Source organism: Dama dama, chromosome 9 (genome assembly GCF_033118175.1).
Source record: "Dama dama isolate Ldn47 chromosome 9, ASM3311817v1, whole genome shotgun sequence".
Classification (NCBI taxonomy): Eukaryota; Metazoa; Chordata; class Mammalia; order Artiodactyla; family Cervidae; genus Dama; species Dama dama.
The window spans coordinates 8,876,972-8,900,516 of NC_083689.1; the positions used below are offsets into that span (position 1 = coordinate 8,876,972).

Genomic DNA, 23,545 nt, shown 5'->3' on the forward strand with positions numbered 1-23,545 from the left:
CAAGAGATGTTTATTAAGATTTTATTGGTGACAAAAGAGCTTAAAACAAATTGACCAAAAACCAAAAGTTACATTGCCTTGGTACAGATGTTTTTCTAATTTGGGGAACTTATAGTAACTGCTGCTAAGAAGGTGGAGAAAAAAAGCAAACAGCACAAAGCAGAGGCAAAGCATTCCAAGGAACAAAACAGGGTGGGTGGGTGTCACCCATGGGGACGGCGCACGAGGGGTCACAGCAGAAACCTATCCAAACTATGCAGCTACCAAAAGAAGTGGGGACCGAAGGCCCTGCAGCGAAGGCGCTAAGAGGCCTGCCAGAGAAGGCGGCCCGCGTCCCCCTCCCTCCTGTGTGCCAGAGGAAGGGCGCCTGCGTCTCCCTCTCCCCCGTGTGCCAGAGGAAGGGGGCCTGCGTCTCCCTCTCCCCCGTGTGCCAGCTGGAGGCTGTGGGATAAGGCACACTGGGAGGGGGGTGGTGGGGTCAGGGGCACCAGGACCTGGACAGGCAGGGTTAGGGTTAGATGGTCCCCAACCAGGGCCGGCCAGGGAGGCTAATACCCCACAGTGTGCGAAGAGCTGGGCGTGGGGGTGCCTCTGCCAGCAACAATAACTTCAAGTTGCAGTTCAGACCCAGGCAGAGGCCCCGTGTAACGCCTGATGTGAAAAACTCTTTCAAGCCCTTTAGCACAGAACCAACTCATTTTGGAAACTTACTCCCTTCTCCCCCCACAAACGACCCTACCTCATTGAAGCTGTGCCCGCGTGTAGAGCGGCTCCAAACTAGTAGGGCAGGTGGGGAACAAGGTGGGGGTGGGGGGCATTCAGTGAATCCAACTGGCCTCAGGGGTGGTGGCGGCCTCCCTGGGAACAGGTACAGGTCCTCCTGACTGCCGCCTTTCACCAAATCCTCAGGAAGGACCCTGGGGAAGAAGCAACTGGCCGGGGAACAGCCACCTTCCAGCCTTCTGGCCTCATGGCCAGTCCCGCCCGAAGCCCCTCCTGTGGGGCCAAGTCCACGGTGCACGGGAAGCGCTCTGCTTCTTCGGAGTCCAGCAGAGACCTCGGAGCTGCCTGCCCGGCCCAGGACTGTGCTACCTCACTGCCCTGATGCGCTGGGAGAAGCTGCTGGAAGCTAAAAACTGAAAAAAATCCTCCTCCCATCACAGGTGTTGATTCTAATCTTGAGTTGTGTTGGCATGTTTATACTTCGTTTCTGGATGCTTGTCGCATCTCCCAGGTCCACCACTAAGATTTGAGAGACAAACTCAGGAAAGTATATTTTTCAGTACTCTTTAGAAAGAATTTTTAAAAAACAAACAGAAAAACACAAACCACCATATTTTCTTGAAATGAAAACCCTCCTAGAACGCAGGCAGCATGAGCGCAGCGGTATCAGAGCCGGTGTGGACAGAACCCACACTCTGCGGGGCTCTCCCCGCACGGCCGCCACTGCAAGCAGCCTGCTCAGCACAGAATCGCCAAGTTTTTTCCTGCTAAAACGTAGTCCCCTTTCAGTAAAAGAGAAAAGAAAGAAAAGATCAGAGGAAAGGGCTACTCTGAGATGAGGGTCTTCCTCCCTCCGCCCCGGTCGCAGACCCAGGTGTGGACGCGGCGGGCGAGCTGGGCCCCTCGCGCGCGGGGCTGGCGGGGCTCGCTGGCGGGCGGTCCTCCGTGGCCGCCCCGCCTCCCGCTCTCCCTTCCGGTCTCCGTGCCGCCGCGCGCCAGCAGAGGGCGCTCGCTCTGCCTCGGGCTCCTCTCCCTCTCCTGTTGCTCGCAGTGGTGCTTCAGTTTTAGCAGTGGAAAACAGGTATCCATTTATTTTTATTTTTTATTACCCAGAATAAGATGCTGATGGACTAAGCCACATAGCTTAGCTCTTCCGCTGCCACCTGCCAGGGAGAGAGGGAGGGCAAGAGGCTTCAGAACAGGCGGGAGCCAGGGCAGCTCCCCGTCCCACCTGGCCCCATTCCAGGGGCCGCTGGGGGGCCCAGACCATAGACTTCCCACCCGGAGAGTCGCGGCTGCTGGGCCTGTGCAATCAACAGCCCGCCCCTGCTCCCAGCGTCGCCAGCTCCCGCGGCCCCTGGTCACGGGGGGGGCGGGGCAAGGCCCACGGCCTCTCTCACACCACTCTGGCCTTGTTGTGGGCAGACCACCCTCGTCAGGGTGAGGGGACCCTCTGCCTCCTGGCTGCCCACCAGAAGCAGCGCTAAGACCCTCTGGAGAAGACCGCGGCAGAGGAGCGCGTGAAGCTCACACCCCCACACACAGCAGAGGCACAGGGACCCAGAGTGACAGGCGCGGACTCGAGACACCACACCTCCTCCAGAGGCCCACCCCTCCTCCAGAGGCCAGCTTGCCTTCTAGTACTGGGACAGCCCCGTCACTCCACCATGCTGGTACGCCCGCTCCCCCTGGTACGTGGAGTCTTGCGACAGCGCCACATCGATCTGTGACTTAAACTCATCTCCAAGGTAGCTGTCCTGTAACAAGGGTGGAGAGATGAGCCCTGAGCAAGGAGGCGCACTCACCCTCCCAGTCTTGAGAACCTGCTCGGTGTCCAACCCATCACCAGCCCAAGGAATCATCTGGAAGCTTACCTTGATGCCCAGTGGCAGGAAACCCACGCTGGTTACCTCACCACCGGAGATGTGCTACCCAGGGCAGTACTGTGTGTGGGGTGCTCTAGACCCACAGCCCCAGCTGAGGTCGTCAGGGGAGAGGGCCCCAGGGCCTGTGTGTGTCAGGGGGGCCCCTGGGCTGGTCTGACGCCTCATGGCTGTGTGCTCACCTGGGACAGCTCAGGCTGGGACAGGCCGGGCTGGCTCATCTGGGAGGGCTGGCTCATGGAGATGTAGCCTTGGGTCAGGGCGCCCTGGGAGAAGGGCTGGGACGCCACATCCTGGCTGGCCTGGCTGTTGGGAAGATTCGTCTGACTGGGCCCAGGAAGCCCAAAGCGGTTCTTCTGGCGTCCCCCACGACCAGTCTTGCCTTTTGGGGTGCCTCGGCCTGAAAGACAGCAGTCCAGGGTTCCCTGAAGGAGGTTCTGAGCCTCACATCAAACCCAGGATGTGAACAAAGTCCAAGGCCAAGCTGGTTTCCCCATGGGATACCACTCAGTGCTCACCTGCGGCTGGCCCGTTAGCTTGTCCAAAATACCCCGGTGGTGGCATGGGCGGCATGACCAGGTTGAAGGGAATGGGAATGTTCATGGCAGCCACGTGGCTGGGGCCGGCACTGATCATGCCAATCTGGTCGTGGGTCTGGAAGTACATGTTCGAGGGCCGGCCTGTAAGACACAACATGAGCGGCAGGCGTCACACTGCACCCAGAGCCCACCGCCCGCTGGCCGGCCCACGGCGGAAACGTCCGTCCTGTCCTCTCCCTGCTGTCTGCCCCAGCGTCTCCTGCAGTGCTCCGACAGCACAGTCACCTGCTGCAGGATCTCACAGCACATCCTCCCCACCCCCCGACAGCCTCCTGAGGCCGGTGTCTGCGAATGACCCTCTTCTCCTGGGGGATTCTGAGAACCACTGGCCTATGGGGGTATGAAAGACGGAAACCATGCTGCATTTCTGATTTCTTTAAACAGCCCTTTCTAGCGCAAATGTTACATTCATATTACATCTACCACTGCCACCCTGCCACCCCCAACCAAAAGCAAGAAAATGCCTACGCTTGACAGACCAGTGCATCTCACTGAAGACAAAACCCCCAGGGCAACCTTCGGTAAAGGCAGATCCATGGGGGCCTCAGGGATGGACCCAGGACACCCTCAGCCACACAGGGACTCATCAGATATGACGACAAGATCTGCTGTTATTTAAGAACACAACCCCCAGTCTGAGCCTAAGGACCAGAAGAACACTGGGGCAGGGACAGGGTCTGTAACGATTTCCGGTGGAAGAGGAGCAGCTGGGGTACACCTGCCCTGGCGGGGAATGGCAAGCAGGCGGGAGGTCAAAGGCAACTGCGAGACTTGGGCAGGTGGCAAAGAGTACACAGGCGAGGCGCTGGGCCTCCATGACAGCTGGCACAGGGAAGGGTCCCGGGAGGCAGGGATCTGTGGGATGAATGGGAACCAGCTACAGCCTGCCTCAGGCTAGAGGAGGAGCCCCAGGCAGCAGGGCCAGGCTCGGCCTTAGTACACAGAAGCCTCACCCGCTAAAGAGGCGGTGCGCCCAGCTCCGAGGTCTGACAGATGGAGCTGAAGCTCAGGGCAAGCAGCAGAGCCTGAGGCTGCAGGGGTGATGCTCCAGGAGAAGGAGCTCGAAGGGCAGGCAGGGTGGGGTGAGGGCGTGGAAGCAAACTGACAAGATCTGCTGAGACACCGCTGCGCACACAGCTGCGTTATTTTAGAAACATCTGTCTCTCTAGACATTGCCCAAGACCAATTATGTGATTCCAAGCAACCGAAGCTGAGAAAGAACTCTCACTGACAGGCAGATTGCTATGGACAGAGGCACGAGAGGTCACTCAGCACTGACAGGGCTGGCAGGTGTGGGCGTGGGAACAGTCAACAAGCACGGGGCAGGGCGGTCCCCCGCAGAGACTCACCCTGGCTGCTCCGGTCATAGACCGACCCTGGGATGATGGCCTCCCGGGCATCATACATGGCTGTCGTCATGAAGCGGGCTCCCTGCAAAGGATTTAGGTCAGTGAGGAATTTATCATGCTGACACAAGGAAGAACTTTCCAAACATCTGGTGCCTGGGAGGTGGCCAAGCTGCACACACAGAAAACAACCCTGAGGCTTGCCACTCGTGCGCTCTGGGCTTTGCCCAGCTGTACTCGCCTGGGCTGGCCTTTGATGCCAACCATTTCTGTTTCTGAGCTTCACCTCAAGCAGCATCCACTCCTTAAGCCCCAGACCACCATGGGTTTATCAAGCTCCTAGCTGCCTGGGTTTGACTGCAAGCTGCTAGGTGCCGCCTGTGAGATGGTATTCCCCAAGGGCCAAGAAAAGCAAAGCCTCAGAACACTCGAGACGCCTGGGGTGCGGAGCTCTGCGGGGACAGGCTAGCACGCATCGCTCATGTTCACACACTGACACTCTCAGCCCGCCCTCAGCTGGTACTCGTCACAAGTCCCACCTGCCGTCACTCATTACCACAGGCCCAGCACAGTGGCCTGGGGAGGGGGGATTCCCAGCTCTCCCCCGGCCCGCGGCGCACGCTCACCGGGTTGATGGTGTTGACCAGCTTCCTGGGCTTGCTGAACTGCATGAGGCTCTCCCGCAGGTTGTTCAGGGGCCCCTCCACCAGCACCTTCTGCTCCTTGTAGTAGTTCAGCAGGTGGTTCCACAGCGGCTGCTTGGACAGGGCCTTCGGGTTGCCCACGATAATGACCCCGTATCTGCAAGAGGTAGGCCCCGAGAGTTTAGTCAAAGCTATGGTTTTCCAGTAGTCATGTATGGATGTGAGAGCTAGACCATAATAAAGAAGGCTAAGCACTGAAGATCTGATGCTTTTGAACTGTGGTGCTGGAGAAGACTCTTGAAAGTCCCGTGGACAGCAAGGAGATCAAAACAGTCAATCCTAGAGGAAATCAACCCTGAATATTCACTGGAAAGACTGATGCTAAAGCTCCGATACTTTGGCCACCTGATGCAAAGAAATGACTCATTTGAAAAGACTCTGAAGCTGGGAAAGATTGAAGGCAAGAGAAGGGGAGACAGAGGATGAGATGGTTGGATGGCATCCCTGACTTGATGGGACATGAGTTTGAGCAAGCTCTGGGAGTTGGTGATGGACAGGGAAGCCTGGCGTGCTGCAGTCCATGGGGTCAAAGAGTCGGACACGACTGAGCAACTGAACTGAAAGTACAGATGCCCAGGCAGCTCCCCTGGCACCCTGCCCACCACGCCCGTCTCCTCACCACACAGGAGCATCGAGAGCCACCCTCCACCTCCCTGCCTAGACGCCTGGCCTGCCTATGCAGCACCTACGGGGAATGCTGGGGATGGCTGGGTAACTGCAAACTGAGGTGACTTTCACTGGAGCCCATCCTGTAAGCTGCCGACCCTGCGCTTGGGTTTATGTGAGGGCAGGTTTCTGTTGAGCCCAGATGACAAAACATCTCTGTGGGAAGATGAGCTCGAGACGAGTCGGCCTCCTGAGCACCAAGTCGCACATGGCCGAGGCAGGCTCCACAGCCACCTCAGGCATTCTGCTGGGCTGGGCACGTACTCGATGCCCAAGCCAAGCTCCTGGGGGGAAGCTTACATTCATCAGCTGTTTCAGGGCTCCCCCTCCTATGCTGGCTACCAAATGAAAACCAAGGTGCCCTCACTGGGGAGGGAATCTGAGTCCCTTTTGCATGTGAATCTGAGTCCCGCTTGCAGCTGGTACAATGGTGGCTGTTGTCTGGTTTCATGTGGGGTGACATGGGGTCCACCTGATTCTCTGGGTCCCTCGCTATTTCAAAAGTTACATTCCAGAGCTAAACAAGGCAACTGGATAGAAAGACACGACACAGAAACAAAGACAAGCCACGAGTGAGAGGTTCTTTCCAGACTGCTGCTGGGAGCCCTCTGCCCCGGGCACTGCCGAGGCCCCTCTATGTGCCGTGTGCCACAGCCCAAGGTGTGGCTGGGGTGCGAGAACTGACAGGAAGAGAAGCAGGCAGGGAGCAGCTCCCGGGCCAACCCCTCCCGGCACCTCATAAAGACTCCTATGCAACGGGGGCCGCCCCACAAGGCCCTGCAAGACTCAGCTCTCCGTACCGTGCTCTGGTCAAGGCCACGTTAAGTCGCCTGGGGTCATTCAAAAATCCAATGCCTTGGTGCTCATTGGCCCGCACACAGGAGAGGATGATAAAGTCCTTCTCACGCCCCTGGAACGCGTCCACACTGGCAATCTCCACCTCCTACAGGGGCAATAATCACGGTCAGCCAACAGGCTTCCTTCAAGGAGCCCTCAGCCCGCACAAACTGTGTCAAGATCCGCCATGGGATCCCACAGGTGCGCCGGGGACCAGGAGCTGCAGAGCCCCAGGGTCCGGCCGTAGGCTCCCGGCGGCCCTGCAGCCGGGCGGGGCGGGAGCCGGCGGGTGCACCTGATAGAGCTTGGTGTGCAGAGAGCCGCTGAACTGCATGTACTGCACCAGGTAGGAGCGCTGGCCCTCGTAGGGCGTGATGATGCCGATCTGGTCCGGCTTGGCGCCCGCCTTCAGCAGCTTCGTGGTGATCTTCTCCACGTTTGCAGCCTCCGTCCTAAGAAAGTTAGGCTTTCACTTCCAGGCTCCATCTCTGGGCTCCTGAGACCCCCAAGGCCAGAGGCTGTGGAAGGCTCGGGGCAGCCTCACTTCCAGCACAACCCTGTGGAGGACCTGCATGGCGCACCCAGGGCCAGGCAGCCCAGCATTTACCAACTGAGTCAGGAGGGACAGAAAAGGCTCACGGGGCTCCTAAAGGATCTGCTCAACAGGAAATACACACTGACAAGGTGAGGCTGGACCTAGGTAGGCTGCTGGTTTAAGTGTTTGAACACAAGGACAAGGAAAACGAGGACAAGTTTCACCACCACGTTAAACAAAATCACAGGTGTGCAGTCACTGGAAAAGCTGTCACTAAAGCCAGCAGGCCCCACAGACAAGTCTCTGCTTACCTGTTCAGGTAGGAGGTGCCTGAGCTGGCAATCTCCTCTTGGCCCTGGGTCACATAGAAGAACATCGGTTTATCCGGTTGGGGCCACTGAAAGTCAAATCCCTTCTTCACACGATCCGCTGGCATCGTGGAGGAGAAAAAAGAAAACATCCTGTCAGAGAAGAGAGTGCAGCCGGCCTGGGTGAGCTGAGGCGGAGAGCAGACTGGAGGCCATTCCATCCTGGGCAGAGGCACACAGCAGAGCAGGAAACAGCAGGCTCCAGGCAATTGACCCAGGTCTGTGGGTCCCAGGGGAGGCCACTGGAGGGGGTCCTCTGACCGAAACTCCCAGGAACACTTAGCACTCTACCTGGTACAAAGCTGGCTTACTCACTGAACAGATCTCACTGTTAGTGTTCTCTGCGGTCTAAGTCTGCCCCAGGGTAAAGAAAATATCCTATCTCCTTCCAGAAGGTTTATGATGGGACTTATGTGTACCTGCAACTGGCTTTTAACAACGACACTGTTGAGCCACCCGTCTTGTCCCAAACCAAGGCGTGTGGACAGGGGGGTCTGCCTCTGGCCTCCATCTCAGGCCGTGTGCCTGGCGTCTCGGGACCGCAGCTGAACGGTAACTCGTCACACCCCTGAGTTTGAGCCGCCACCTTCCTCAAGCTGTTTATGCTCATCTTAGGTGCTCAGTCCTCTGCAAGGCCTTACGATGCAGAAAACCAGTCGTCCAATCAGACAGTCCACCCATTCTTTTGGGAATTTCTGACTGGAGTTACACCTAATCAGATTAATGTAAGAAAACTGGAATTTTTCCACCAAAATAGACTACCATAGATGAAGGGAAAGCCTAAGCTATGAGGACACTGCTATGATCCCTTTTAAGTCAAGCTGAAAATGAGGCAAAGACTCAATGTTTCAAGTGAGGGCAGTGGCTAGAGCAAGCTCGGGGACCTGAGGCTGGCAAATGTTTAACCACCTGTGAGGGACAGGGCGGGGGCGAGCACACAGTGCCAGCTAATTTCCACGCTGTAGACACGCCCCCCACACTGCTGGCGGCCACCCCAGGGTGGCAGACAGGCTCACGACTGGGCTGCAGGGTGTGGGTGGGGCGGGGCTTTCAGGGGCAGGTGCTGGTAACAGACACGGTCACCTAGTGAAAACTCACTAAGTCGAACCCTCAGGATCTGGGCACTTCTTTACACTTCCTCAGAATTCTTAAAAGCATTCCTTCAGGGGTGCCATGCCCCAGACACTGGCGGTCCAGCACTGAACCATCGCCAGCAGCCTCTATCCTGTGGAGCCAAGGCCATGGGGACGGTGCAGCAAGGCCAGCAGGGGTCTGCACCAGTGCTGAGTGCTGGCTTTCCCAACGAGTGTCAGCTGCGTCTTCCTACAAGCTCCTCACGACCTGGCCTTCCTAGTCCTACCGCCCGGCAGGCCAGCAGCACCCCAAGTGTCAAGACTATACCGCAGAGCAGCCGCGTGGCCCTGGACGGGCACTTGCACTTTCTGCCTCAGTCTCCTCATCTACAAAGTGGGCTGAGCAAAGCCGATGTACTCGGCCGCTGGCGTTACTAAGACTCTAAGCCAGCAGTTCTCAAACGAATGCTGCTCTCAGTGTGTCTTTACACTCTGCAAGCAGAGCAGTCCAAATAGCTATTATTTCTATGCATTACATCTACTGATATTTATTGTATTTTAAAACCCAAAAATGTAAAATAATTTTAAAAATCTGTTTAAAGATGAACATATTAACTTAAAACATTTTCATGAAAAATATTTCACTGAAATATACGTTTAGTGAATTTCATCAACCCACTTCACTCTCCAGTTTACTGGACTCCTGCCCCCAGTCTCCTGTGAGCCCTCGCAGCATGTAAGGATGGACAGGGCTCACAGATCCAACTGGGTGAAAAGGGAAGCACGTTTGTTTTCAAATATTTATTTGGCTGTGCTAGTTCTGAGTTGCACACTTGAGATCTTTAGCTGTGCCACGTGAACTCTTGCTCACAGCATGTGGGATCTTAGTTCCCTGACCAGGGATCGAACCCAGGCCTCCTCCACTGGGAGCACACAGTCCTAGCCACTGGACCACCAGGAAAGTCCCAGGAAGCATCTTCTAAGACCTTTCCCACCACTGTGGAATTACCTCAGTTCTATCTGAAAACTGGATGGGAGGCTGCCCTGGAGCTCCGGGATGATGGCCTTTCTACCCTGCCCTGACCTGCATGGCCTTTGACCCCCAGGGACTTGGAAGAACCCTTGCTGCCTGTGGGAATGGGACATGCTGCTCACCCTGTCAGGCAGGGCTTCCAAAGGCTAACACATCTGACACATGTCACCACCACAGACCTCATGAGAAAATTTACTCAGCACCTGGAAGACATGGTAAGCTCATGCTAGGGGACACATGTTTTCCAAAATTCTCATTTCGGTGTGAAGTCTCAGATTTTATCACTGGTGATGAATACTGTGAGTTGTTTTCCTTGAAGCCACAGGCCAGCTTTGATCCCTTTGAAGAAACTGCCTACTAACCGTTCCAGTCTGTGTAACCAGTGTGTGAGTCCTGCCTTCTAGCACCTCACACCCCTGCCAAGTGTCTTCAGAGACCATCCTCTCCCACCCCACACAGAGTCACAAGCACATGCCTCAGGGACCAGGGAATGGGGTGCTCTTCCCTTTGAACTCAGGACGGGGCCTGCCACAGGTGTGTGATGGAGATGATACACAACAGTCTGGTCACACCACAAGCGTCAGCACAGCCTGAAGGCGCCTGACACCCCAGGGTTACCACGGAAGCAGTCTGCTCTTGGGTGTGCACAAGTCTTTGAGACCCCCAGGGCCCAGACCTTGAGAACCCCCCACCGACAAAGGAAGGAGTGGGACGGGGGTTGCCTCTGCCACCCCCTCTTCTATGTGTGACGCACCACTGGTGGGAATCCTCACAGCTCACTCTGCAAATCTTACCAAGATGTGGGCTCCCCCCCTTGCCCTTGCCACAGAATGTCCTGCACTCTAGAGCACATGTTCTGCCCACTGCACCTCCCAGAGGGCCCCTACACACAAACGGTCACCACGTAAGGCCCCCTGAGAAGGAAGTGAGGCCAGGCACTGTCCCCAGACTCCCGGCACTGGGCCGAGCTTACCTGCGGTAACGCCGTTCTGGAGAGAGCCCTCGTAGAAGATGTTGGATGGGAAGGCGCTGAGCGCGGGGTGCATCCGGTACTGGACTTGGAGGCGGATGGGGCGGATGCCCAGAACCACCAGGCGCTCGAAGAGTGACTGCGACAGCCCGGCCTTGGCTGCCTTCTTGCACATCACCACGGGGCCCAGCTGGCAGTGGTCACCCACGAGGATCAGCTGTGATGAGAGGCCCACATCACAGTTCAAACATGGGCAGCCCACACGGCCACTCAGGGACTAAGAGGACTGGGGTCCATACACCCCCCGAACTACACTAATTCAAGCGGCAAGATACTGACCAGGAGTGGGAGAACCGCCCAGCATGCACACGAAGCACGCTCTCAGAGCCACCATGCAGGCGCCCTGCGCCACGCCCACCCGGGGAAGCCCCCTCAAAGGCCTGCTGGGCGCCCCTGTGTGCTCTGCCAGGGCATGGAGCAGAGCACAGGGCACTGAGGCGGGTCTCCAGCACCAAGCTCCGCACAGGACGGGAACACAAGCGCGCACACAGTCTCAAACAAGGCCACAAGGGGCGTGCTGTGGCCCACCTGCTTGGCCCCAAGGACCACAGGGACCATGCACTCTGGCTCGGTGGCCTGCGTGCTCTCGTCGATTAGAATGGAGCGGAACTGCATCTTGGCGAGCCTCGGGTCTCCTGCGCCCACACACGTGCAGCAGATGACATCTGCGTTCTGGGGAAGAGAGTGCGCCAGGCCTCAGGGCACCTGCGGGTCAAGGTTCCCAGACCCCAGAGGGCAGGCAGGACAACACACAGACACCGCTGTGGCCCACACCCTCCCTGACAGCATCTTCAATCCAGGCTGTGGCGACACCAACTCTCAAGATCCTACGTGCTTGGGAGTCACGCCTAAAAAAGGCTGTGGTGCCTCAAGACAGCCTCTGAGGGGCAGTGCTGAGCCAGGGAAACCACCGAGAGTGGGAGACGGTGCTCCGGACCTGCCCCCGCCCCAGGCACAGACCAGGCTCCCATGATTCCAGCAACAGGGAGGCTGGCAGGGAGCGGAATCTACCTCAAAAAATCGTGCATTTCAGACAATAAGCTGTCTGTGTGACCTCAGAGAAAGCACATGGAGAACGGTATTACAGTTCTCTCCTCAAATGGAAAAGAACCCACTAAAGGCGCTCACATGGACTTAATGTATCCAAACAGGTCCCCTGGCCCAAGTGAACAAGTGAAACTGAAAGTGTTGCTCAGCTGTGTCCCACTCTTTCCAATCCCATGGACCCTGTCCACAAGATTTCTCAGCCAAGAATACTGGAGTGGGTTGCCATCCTCTTCTCCAGGGGAATCTTCCCGACCAGGGAACAAACCCGGGTCTCCTGCACAGCCAGCAGACTCTTTACTGTCTGAGCCACCAGGAAAGCCCACAGTGAACAAGTAAAGACAAAAGCCCAAAGCCCAGGCCCGTTCCCGGGCAGCAGGGCGGGTGAGGAGCTCACCATGAGCAGCTCCCTCTCAGCAGTGCGCTTCAGGGCTCTGTAACGCTTCTCGTCTGCCGACGACAGCTCCCCAGTCTCATCCTTCAGCTGCTGCAGCTTCTGGAGCTCGGGCATGCTGCAAATACGGCATGTGAGCAGGAGGGGGCTGCCGCCGGGGCCTGCCCGGGGAGACGTGTCTCGCTTTAAGGCGAGGGACCGACACCCACCTGTCCATGTTCCTGATCTGGTTGTGCAGGGCCAAGAAGGACACGGGGGAGTCTATGGCCTCTCGGCTCTTGGCGCAGAGCCGCACGACTTTCAGCCCAGTCTGGTGGATCTTCTCGGTCAGCTGGTCCACGGCTATGTTGCTCGGAGCACAGACGAGCACGGGCCTTCAATACAATGTGAGCGAACGTCAGCGCTCACCCAGAGAAGAGCCTAATCAGCAAGACCACTGTTTGGATCACAGGTGGTAGGGCAGCCAACTCAAGCTCTACGACTAAAGCCAGGAGTGACACGGTGCTGAAGGAGCAACAAGGTGGTTGGTTTGGAGCTTCCTGATCTTCAGACTGTGCATGCCTCTCCCCGCTAACTCCTGATTCCAGTGCCATCACCTCCTGACCGTGCTGTTAAGACTTTCCAAGCTCCAAGGAGCACACAGGCACAACACAACCGAGGATGAACATACCCTGTGCAAGCTTCCTTGTGAAAAGCAGTCACAAAGGCCAGATCTACTACCAACGGCACAGGAAGCAGCACACCAGGCACCCTGGGCCCCCCGTTTCCCACCCTGGGCTGTGGAGAGCCGTACCCATTGCCTTGCCGGGCCAGGTGGTAGACGATGGTGGCTGAGGTCACAGTCTTCCCCGTGCCCGGCGGGCCCTGGATCAGACTCAGCGGTCTCTGCAGCACAGTCTTCACAGCGTAAACCTTCGGATACAAGCAGCCATTAGGGGTGTAAGCAAGGCGGATGGCTGCTGAGCACGCAAGCCCTGAGGCCCGGGACCCTCCTGCCCCGGGACAGGTGAGAACCTGAGAGTGGTTGAGGTCGGGGAGCCCCTGTGCCGTGAAGCGCTTGGGCAGCTGGCACTTGATGATCACATCCTCCACCTCGTGGCCGAGCAGCTTGTGGTAGATGTAGCCCGACACAGAGGTCTCGTCCACAGCGAAGGTTTTCAGCGCACTCTGCATTCTGAAGGGGAAGCTCCGGGTCAGCAGCGGGCACACTGGAGCTGCCAGGGAGCAGTGGGGAGACGCAGGAGGCAGCAGCCACACCGAGGGCCGGGGCCTGCCAAGCAGATGCAGGCAAGCGGGGGCGGGGAGGGGGCGGACATACCTGTCGAATGAGGTTGACTTCCACACGAAATCCACCTGGAAGTTATGAGTCACCTCCACAGGGGCACCCACACTGCTCCGGAGCTCAATAGCAATCTCATCGCCATAATCTGCACCGCCGAGTTAAGTTTCACCCTTGTCAAAGCCTTCATGAGGAGCCCTCACTCAGTCACTGAGGAGACAGCCCCTTCTCTGCACCAGACGCAGAAAACGTAGCGAGGGGCCTGTGTTCTCAACGACAGACTCCGGGAGCAAGTCCGGGCCACTGCAGCCAGGGCTGCCTTCCCCAGGAGCCCGGGGGGCACCCAGCAAGGACAGCCAAGCCCAGGGCCCAGGTTCCACAGAGCCCTCGGGCACACAGTTCGGAGCCCACTGGCTTCTGTCTAAGCAGCTTTGTATCAGCTAGGACAAGTGAAGAGCCTGACGGCTGGAAACAAACCAGAGTCAAAGGGGCCGCCCCCGGGGCTGCACACACCCTCCCCTGCCTTTGAGGCCCCAAGACCGTTCTCCGTGGTGACCCACACAGGTCAAGCCCTTCGGAGACTGGGGCAGAGGGTGCGTATGCCAGCCCTTCTTTACACAAAGGATACTATCAGGGACCTTGATGACGTGGCCGATCCCTTTCCAGAGGGGTGCCAGGTCCCCTTTGTACCGCAGGCAAATCTCATCCCCTTGCATGAGCCGCATATCTTACAGGGAGAAGACAGCAGGAGAGTCGGTGTTTTCACACGCGTCACAGACACCACCACCAACAGTTCAAATTCAGGGACACTTTACAAGGGTGAAACTAGGAATTTTATGCTACTTAGAGTCACAAATATTTTAAAACTTAAAATCACCTCTTAACCAAATTATGACTAAATCCTCATTACCAGAGTCAGTCTTGGGCAAAGTGAAGTAGGCGATTCTCTTCTTGTTAAGGCCCAGGTCCCACCTGACCGTGATGTTATCTTGAGTCTGAGCACATAAAAAATAAGAGCCCTGTTAGCCCGCAACACAGACATGGGTCTGGGCTCCTCGTGTCTGTTTTCCACAGGCAGGTGCCCCACGGCGAGCGGCACCCGACAGCCTGAAACGCCAACAAGGGCACATCCGGGAGAGAAGGCGTGAGGACCCCAAAACCTGCAGAGGACGACCAGAAGACCCCCCACACGACGTCTGTTCTTGAAGACAGCTGATCTGTGGGCGGCGGGGGGAGAGAAGGAAGCTGACGGCTGAGGACACGGCCCGTGAGCCTCAGGGCTCCTGATTCCCATGCAGTTTCCGAGGAATGGGCACAGGGGTGTCCTCAGGGTGCTGTTGGCTCCTGGGGTCTGACTCTCCCCGCTGCGGCAAAGGCTACGAACCCAACTGGAAGGAATGTATGCTGGATTTTAAATCAGACAGCACCCATGTGGATGTCTGGCCGTTGAGTGAGGGGGCCTCTGCCCACAGCCTGTCCTTAATCCACGGCTCCGTCTCTCAGGAGCTGCACCGTGGCCCAAGTCAGCATCTGCGGTCTGCAGAGAAACCCACCCTCCCCAGATCTGAGGAGAGAGGCTCTGTTAAAATGAACAAGCCCTCCTGCACACACACATCACCTGTGACTCTTTCAGCTTCTTGTCGTAGTCAGCCTCCAGCTTGACCAGAGGCCCGAATATGTTCTGGTACTGATAGGCGTCCTCGTACCGCAGGAGGACGTGTTGCGGCTCCTCGTCCACTCCAGGCTTCTCCAAGTCCTCCAAGGTGGCAGACGGGTTCTCCTAGAGGCAAGGGCCGGGACCACGTTCTTCCCCGTTCCCACCTCTACTTAAAACGCACTGTCTGCGCGCTCCCCAGTCTCCAGAGGCGCAGCGCACACCCGCCATCACTTCTCAGGACGAGCAGGGCACCCAGCGGCCGAGCCCCCGTGTCAGGAAGCCCACGTGGCACACAGGGTGCACGCCCCAGGAACACAGCCTGACACACTCCCCCAACCAGGGCCACCTTCTTCAACAAACACGGAGCCCCCGACGTGCGAGAGCGTGTTCCTCCCAGCTGCCAGAAAAAGCACTGGATTCCCTGACTGTGTGAACAGAAAGGCAGGCCCATCTCCCCATTTCCTCCTGATCTTACTACGCTGCACCAAAAGGAGAAACCCACTCTCTCTTGGCAGTAAGTGGGCTGTTTGGATATAAACAAGAACAGTGAGATAACTGCAGCAACCTGAAAATCAAGGTGGAAAGGTTCCTTGCTAGCCAATGCTTCAAACATATTTTGCCCGGCAGCTGAAGAGAAGATAAATTCACATTTTTTTAACTATATGTGTGCCTAGCCTAATTAAAATTTCTAGCCTAATTAAAAAACAGCAATTCAGAGTTCTCAGCCGTTCATTAGTTAAGATGCTGAGCTTCCATTACAGGGGCTGCAGGTTCAATCCCTGATCAGGGAACCAAGATCCCACATCCTGCACCAAAAATAAATAAAATGTGTGTGTGTGTGTGTGTGCACGCGCGCGTGTGTAAGCGTCCAGAACCAGAGAAGGGCTCTCGTGGAGAAGCGGCGTGTGTGTGTGTGTGTGTGTGTGTGTGCGCGCGCGCGTGCGCGCGTCCAGAACCAGAGAAGGGCTCCAGTGGAGAAGCGGCCTGTGGGCAGGGCAGGAATCTTGCTAGCCCCTAACGTGGTGTCACCCTGGCTCCAACATGTCACACGCCTCAAGCCCAACCAGGTTTTGCACAGTATACCGCAGTCCTGTCTGTCCCGTCAGGCTCGGCTCCTCTGGACATGTCCACCAGCAGTCGCTGACAGCCAGTTCCCATCTTCCTCCTTCCCACCAGCCACCCTTGCCCTCAACAAGAGAAACACTCCACTGGCCAGAGCTTTCCTTTCCCAGAGGCCTGGCAGGAGGCATCCCGGGTACCCTCCTTCCTGTTTCTGAGGACCCCGGTCCCGGTCCCAGCCCCCTCCCCCCCAACACTCGGTAGGGAGAGGCATGTGCACTGCTGGCAGGCCCTCACCTTCCAGAGCTCCTCCAGCTTGTTGATCTGCTGGGCAGTGATCTGCCGCGCCCGCAGCTGCTCCTGCTCAGAAGGGATCTTGACCAGCCAGGACAGGAAGCACCGGTCCTGGATCAGGGGCTGCCACTGGGAGCTGTCCCAGTTGATGTCCTTGAGGCTGCTCTGACTGGCACAGGGCTGCCTGCAGAAGCCCCGAGGGCAGGGAGAGCCCAGATGAGGATGGCCTCTGCCCCCCCCCCCCGCCCAGAGGCTTATCACCTCTCACTTCAGAGTGGTGCTCCCTACATTTTACTGTATGGACAGAGTACCTTCAAACTGTTAGCAATAAACTGCATCTCCCCATGCACTTAAGCTCTGAACTTTTCTTTTTTTTTTTAATTCTTAAAACTCAGAACAGACTTTGCTTTTACAGAATTTTATGATTTAACCAGAAGACACCCCAAAAGGGTCCTATGACATTCCTAGCTCTGTAACAAGCCCCAACCCTCCAAACCTCCTTACACCTCGCCAGTTGGCGGAAACCACTTAAAACCATTTTAAAGCTCCAGAAAGTTGGAGCCATGGAGACTGAGTCTTTGCCTGAAAGGCAACCCCCCCGCCAAACAAGGGGACTGGGGCCTTGCCCTCACCGGCACAGCAGCACCACGACCGAGTCGGCCTTGGCAGGGATGAAGCCAAGGAGGAAGACGTTGCGGCAGCCGCAGTTGTAACACTCCAGGACCGTCTCCCCCAGGGGCCCGTCCTTGTGCAGAGTCACCTCTTTGCATTTTGCCCTCACGAGGTGATTTACAATGTGGCTGAAACCAGGAAATGATAAATAGTTAACACCCAAAGTTTGGCTTTTCACCACTTCCAATTTTCGAGCTCCGTTAAAAGTTCCGGTACCGTTCACGGTCCATTAGCAGGAGTGGTCACACCTCATCCATCTGGCATCCAGAGGGACCAGCCTGCCCCTGAACTGGCTCCCCACTGAGTGCAAAAACTGATCCGACTTGAACCATTTCTAAGGAAAACTTTCCTAACATGTTTCACACAGTTCCCTCTTACCCCATTTCTGCTTTCTTAAATCCAACTTATTGGGGCTGACTGAATCTAACACGGGTGCCAAGGCTGCTGTCTTGGAGAGGAAGGCTCGCCCCTTCACTGCTCCTATTCACTCAATGTAGTTTCTCCGCTGCTCCTTTCAAAGTCACTTCTCCTGGCCCCCACGCCTGCTTCCAGGAGCAACACCCCTTCTCATTTGCTGCAGGCCAGGAAACCTGATAACCAAACGTACTAGAAACCTGAGGACAGCAAACAAATACGGAGTAGGGGGGAGGTCAAGGCTACTCTCGGGAAGCGCAGGGCCAGCTCTGAGCTGCCTGGAAGCCCCGCTGTCCCAGTTCTTTTCTTGTTGCGCGTGGCCAGAACTCTGACGCCCTTCTCATTTCCGGGACACGGCTCACCTAAACCAGGGCTGAACTCACCCTCCCCAACGCCAGCCTCACTCGGGGCCCAGGTAGGGCCTGGCTCCGCCCCAGGCTCTCCCAGCCTTGCTGCGGGGTTTGTCACACACTGAGCGTGCCTGCTGGGCCTCCAGCCTTCCCTGCTGCTCCCCTCGCATCACCCTGGGAAACCCCTCCTGTGCAAGCTGTGGCTCAGAGGCCAACATCCTGATCCTCTCTGGCCCCACAAAGACTGTCAGATTACCTAGCTAATCACCACAGCTCTCTGTACCTCCAAAGCCCCCACCCCTCTCCTCCCCTCCTGGAGCTGCCACCCCTGGGTATTCTACCGGATTCAGTGATTTCCTCCTGTCTTTTCTAGGCCCAGAACACTCCATCACATTGGAAGCTTCCTGAACGTGGGTGGCTGCCCCATCACCTCCACAATTTGACCTTGCACAGAACACACAGTGCTGGCTGACCAAGTCTGTTTTCTCTTAGAGGTTCTCTGCTCACTTCCCTGATCTGGGCTCTGCTGACCTGAAGATGGGGTTGCCAACTAAGGAAAGTTTTATTTAATTGCTTTTCCTGCAGCAGAGGAACTAATGCAAACACAGGAACACTTAAATTACCCAGAACATTTGGAAAGTGGGATACCAATCTCTTCTCGGTACCCTAAAGATGCTTCTCCTTTCATATCTCTAAAAAAACCACAGCTCCCTCTCCTGCCTCACTCAGAAGCCCATAATTTGCATTACTAACTCCAAGATGATATGAGATCTGACCATTCTGTGTCCTGCACGAGATCGTGAACCTGGCCTGGGTCCACGGCTGCCGAAGACAAAGGAAGGGCAGGGGCTCCGTACGAAAACAACTGCCTACGGAATTTGGTCACTTTGTTTCTATAAAACAGGAGTCTCAGAGGAAGATGCTGCTTCCGTGCTGGTGACCTGGAGCCCTGTCCCACAGAGACTCTGCTCTGCTTCTCTGTGGCAATGGCCTGAGTCCTCACCTCACGGCAGCCTCCGAGAAGCCAACAGGACCAGACCGGTGCCAGTGGTGGGGGCTGAGGAATCTCACCACTCGAGCTTAGACAAACAGACTCTCCCCTGGAATCTGAGTACCCGCATCATGCGGGTCTCACCCAAACCCAAAAAAAGGGACCCTGTCACAGCTGCTGCTGATCAACAGCAGGAAGGGAAGACCAGAGTCGACGGTCAAGTGAACTTAATTTAATCTGATGATTCAGGATCTGGCCCATATTAGCCTCAGGACTGCTCCGATGAGCTAAGGCCAGAGGGAGAGCCTTCTCAGGAAGCGGCTCCCATGGATGCCCATGACTGTCTTGGGAACATCCTCCCCAGGCACCCAGTAATGTAGATGAACGGGCGTGCCAGGAGCTCATCTTGCAGAAAAATATAAATAAAAACTGGGAATGAGAATTAAACCAACCCTACTTGCATAATAAAAAGAACCGCAGAGAATAAATCAAGGGTAAATACATTAAGGCATTCACACACCACCATCTGTTTCAAGTTAAACCAGTCACAGAGGAGGGGAAAAAACCAGGTTTGTTAGCGTGATTTTATATTGTGCTTTGCTTCAACATTTCCATAATTTACACACACATCTGACACAGCACTGATTAAAGACACATGCGCGGTTTGGTTATCTACCTGCCAGAAGTATTTCCACGTCCATTACAGAACCACTTCTTGCTGGTGTTACAGTAAACCACGCAAGCAGGATCATGTATTCCACAGTAACTGAAAAAGTCAAAACATCAACAGTTAAAGCTGGAAGATTGCTCTCTGGTTTTAATTTGGCAGGATGTAAAATTCTTTCCTCTTACAACATTTCTAAGTTTTTCATTAAACACATACTCAAACCCAACGATCCCACTAACAAAATCCAATCAGTTAACTGCAGAGGCTTCCTGACCCTGTGAACACAGGGAAGGGGTTAGGGTGCTGTGGAGACTCCTCAGATGGCAGAAAAGACCCTTGCAGGCAGGGTTGGGGGAGTGGGGAAGAGAACAGTGCAAGGTGCCAGGTGAGCCCAGCAACGCAGACCTAACACCCCCAAGGTGACGGGGTCACTTCCCTTGGTCTCAAGTTTCAGGAACTGTGACTTGTGAGCAAGGAAGTCAACATCCCTAGCTCTGGGCACACAGAAGATAAGCTGAGACCACGCTGCATTCAGAGCTGCAGACGCTCCGGCAGAGGGCGCCATGCTCCTGGGAACACAGCTCAACCCAGCAGTGGAGGGTCACGCAAGGAGCGCCTCGGGAGAGCCCCCGCGCTCCCTTTTCTGAAAATCAACACGCCAAAAACAAAAGCGCTGCCTCCGGCTCTGCACAGAGTTCTGTGTGTGCATGAAGCCAAGACTTCGTCTCAAACCAGAATGTGCTCTGGCCAAGAACCTTCCCGGCGGCACCTCATGCCAGGACAGCTCTCCCTCCTCCACTCCACGTGGACGGCAGGAGTGCGAGGGGGTGTGCAGACTTTAGCCACTGCAGCTTCACCAGGACCACTTCACGGGCCTGTTGAGAACAGGAACACTAGTACAGATGTAAAAATGTACTGTGAATGCGAGGGAACACAGAACCAACAAGGTCAGACAGTCTGCCCATCAAGCGGGGAAGGAGCAGCCCTCTGCGCCATCGTGGGTGCAGACCGTGGAGGGGTAGCGTGCCTGAGGGTGGGCAGGGCTGAGAGGCCCAGGGCCCTGGCTGGCGGAGTGCCCTGAGCAAGATCATTACACCTCTTTTGGTCTCAATTTCCTTGTGTGTGTGTAACAAAAAAGCAAGAGTAAGTCCAAACACAAGGGATGGGTCCTCCTCTAGACCAGAATTCCAAATTTGGTCAACATGCAGGTCTTTCCATTATTATTATTTTTTTTGCTGCCCAACACGGCATGTGGGATCTTAGTTCCCAGACCAGAGATGGAACCCACGCCCCCTGCACTGGCAGCATGGACCGCCATGCAAGTCCCCAAGGCAGCTATTTTAAAGACGCCTACAGGAACCTCGTTGTAAGCGAAATGTCAGCTGCTCTCTTTACCCTCTGGACTCAGATGCTCACCCGATGTGCTGAGTTCTTTCGGATGAGTGAGGGGGCAGGTTCCGGGGAACCACCTTAAGGCCTGAGGAAGGCAGAGAAGGGGACTCTTTCTCCCTCCAGCTGGGAGAATCAGGGATGACAGAGGCTGCTGATCCCACTCTCCTGCCCAGGATGAGGGATTTATGTGCGTACAAGGGCTTGAGCAACCTTATTGCCAAGGACCGGGTTTCCAAGTGCCACAGTCCATGGTCTCAGATGGGCCTCTGTAAAGTCAGAGCATGCATGTGGACGGTGGATGCTCTGGGAGGCGGGCCCTCCCCTCTGCTGAAGCGCTCACCTGCAGGCATGTACAGGGAGATCCTTTGTGTAATAGGTATCTTCTTCATCTTCTTCAAAGTTCAACTCGGCCAACAACTGGCTGGTCTTGGCCACGCTGTCATCCACGGCCCCATTCTGCAGGATGCCCTCAGGCCCACCGACCTAAGGTAGAAGGGCAGCATCATCATGAAAGGCGGCAGCTTCTGGGCCTCAGCCCAGGCACCTGGCTTCTCCCCACGTGAGCAGCCGTGGCAACCTTCCCGTGAAGCACTGGCCTGCTCTCTGCTGCGACAGTCCAGCTTCTGCTGATCTGACTTTTCGCACTCTCCTCCCCATCAAACCTACCTGGCCAGAAACAGGGCACGCGTGGCCGAGGTCACCCGCCCTGCCACGCGCACAGCCTAGCCAAACCCCACCGAGCCACAAAGCCACAACCACCAGGATGTGGGGGCCACAAGGAGCAAGATGACATCACACAAGCCCAGTGTGGTCCCCGAGGACAGACACACAACCACACCGCAGGGTGGCACCCCCCTGGCGAGGGCCTGCCCCGCCCACTCCTCTGCCTAAGCACCAGAGGCGGCTGGGACTCCTGCAGACGTAGGGGTGTGGCTCTCTTGCCAGTCCACAAATGTTCTTCACTGTCGGCTCCCCCTCCTGAAGGCAGCCCTTAAGCAGGAATTAGAAACTGAATGTTAAGACAATCTTCTAGTTTCAGGATACAATTGTACTAAATATACTACCTTGTACATGTTGTAACAGCCAAAACATACAAACAGGCAACTTTAAGTAACTAAGCAGTGAACTTCACAGGCACTTCTGCTGAGCTCACACATCCATTCACGGGTACACAGACAGCTCATCCAAGGGGAAGAGACGCTCCTAGTAGCTGCCCTCCAGGAACTGCCCCCTCAGACGGCAGCCAACTGTCCCCATCATCATCCCCAGGGGCCACAGCCCACACGGAGCTGGGTCAAGCAGTAGGAGCGGGCTGTGATGAAGGACAGGGAGTGACAGGGGCCCCAGGCTTCTCTGAGCTGTGAGACGGGTCAGACACTGGCCTGGCTCCCTCGCAGAGCCCCTGCCATGCGCCGCGGGCAAACTGATACCATAACCCGCATGCACGCCATGCAGGGCGGGCCCTGGCCAGCCCGGCCGCTGCTCAGTCAGCTATCTGAGCCGAAGAACAACACGTCTCCTGAGGGGGCACCCCAGAAATCTCAAAGATGTATTCGGGTTGTCAAGAAAGCCAAGAACCCGTTACAGGAATCCGTCTCTGTAATGGCCTCACCCAGATCAGAACCCCATTTCACAGTTTCTGCCACCGCTTTAATATACTTGCATTTTCAGAAGGTCCAGGTTAAATATAAGACTGTATGCTTTGTTTTGGGGAAATTATTTTTTTTTTTAAATGAAAAATCAATATCAACTTTTGGGTTTTAATGTCATGAAGATAACATTATTAACATCATCACAAGCACCTCTTTGTGAATCCCTGATCTCCTTTTTAAAAAATTTTAAGTGGTTCTGTGGCATTAAGTACATCCACATGGTTGTTCAACCACTACCGCCATCCATCTCCAGACCTTTCTCATCTTCTCAAACTGAAACTCTGTCCGTTTTCCCTCCCTCAGTCCCTGGCAACCTCCATTGCACTTTGTTTCTATGAATTTAACTACTACTATAGGGACTTCACACAAGTGGAGTCATACGGTACTTGTCCTTTTGTGACTGACTTATTTCACTTAGCATAAGGGGTTAAGGGTTCATCTATGCCATAACTGTGTCTGAATTTCCTCACTTTTAAAGGCTAAAAATATTCCGTTGTACAGACACAACATTTTGCTTATCCATCATCTGAAAATGGACACTTGGGTTGCTTTCACCTTTTGGTTGTTGTGAATGATGTTACTATAAAGTACAAGTATTTCTTCAAGTCCCTGTTTTCAATTCTTTGGAGTATATACCCAGAGATGGAGTTGCTGGATCATATAGCTCTTCTGTTTAACTTTGTGAGGAAGTTATTACTGTTTTCCACAGCAGCTACACTATGTTACATTCTCACCCACCAGAATTGCACAAGGGTCCTAATTTTTCCACATCGTTGACAACACTTGTGATTTTTGTTTGTTCTTGACAGTGGCCATCCTAATGGGTGTGAGGCAGTAACTCACTGCGGTTTCGATTTGCCTTTCGTGAATTATAATGATGCTA

At 55.5% G+C, this 23,545-nt stretch overlaps 1 protein-coding gene across 2 annotated transcripts in view; it reads right to left on the reverse strand.

Moving 5' to 3' along the window:
• Positions 1 to 7: 7 nt before the first annotated feature.
• UPF1 (UPF1 RNA helicase and ATPase) overlaps positions 8 to 23,545 on the reverse strand; it is a 33,608-nt gene continuing 10,070 nt past the window's right edge. The window contains exons 2-24 of one of the 2 annotated variants that reach the window (XM_061149782.1): positions 21,351 to 21,493; positions 19,628 to 19,717; positions 17,157 to 17,324; positions 16,528 to 16,708; positions 15,133 to 15,294; positions 14,392 to 14,509; positions 14,143 to 14,241; positions 13,554 to 13,662; positions 13,250 to 13,409; positions 13,029 to 13,147; positions 12,445 to 12,609; positions 12,239 to 12,353; positions 11,326 to 11,469; positions 10,741 to 10,954; positions 7,605 to 7,722; positions 7,054 to 7,210; positions 6,722 to 6,864; positions 5,178 to 5,352; positions 4,555 to 4,636; positions 3,125 to 3,286; positions 2,789 to 3,006; positions 2,358 to 2,480; positions 8 to 1,886 (exon numbers count right to left, since the gene is read on the reverse strand). In XM_061149782.1, coding sequence (XP_061005765.1) covers positions 2,361 to 2,480; positions 2,789 to 3,006; positions 3,125 to 3,286; positions 4,555 to 4,636; positions 5,178 to 5,352; positions 6,722 to 6,864; positions 7,054 to 7,210; positions 7,605 to 7,722; positions 10,741 to 10,954; positions 11,326 to 11,469; positions 12,239 to 12,353; positions 12,445 to 12,609; positions 13,029 to 13,147; positions 13,250 to 13,409; positions 13,554 to 13,662; positions 14,143 to 14,241; positions 14,392 to 14,509; positions 15,133 to 15,294; positions 16,528 to 16,708; positions 17,157 to 17,324; positions 19,628 to 19,717; positions 21,351 to 21,493 — 3,162 coding nt within the window. In that variant the 3' untranslated portion in view covers positions 8 to 1,886; positions 2,358 to 2,360. The remainder of the gene's footprint in view (positions 1,887 to 2,357; positions 2,481 to 2,788; positions 3,007 to 3,124; positions 3,287 to 4,554; positions 4,637 to 5,177; positions 5,353 to 6,721; positions 6,865 to 7,053; positions 7,211 to 7,604; positions 7,723 to 10,740; positions 10,955 to 11,325; positions 11,470 to 12,238; positions 12,354 to 12,444; positions 12,610 to 13,028; positions 13,148 to 13,249; positions 13,410 to 13,553; positions 13,663 to 14,142; positions 14,242 to 14,391; positions 14,510 to 15,132; positions 15,295 to 16,527; positions 16,709 to 17,156; positions 17,325 to 19,627; positions 19,718 to 21,350; positions 21,494 to 23,545) is intronic. The other variant, XM_061149783.1, reaches the window with a different exon arrangement.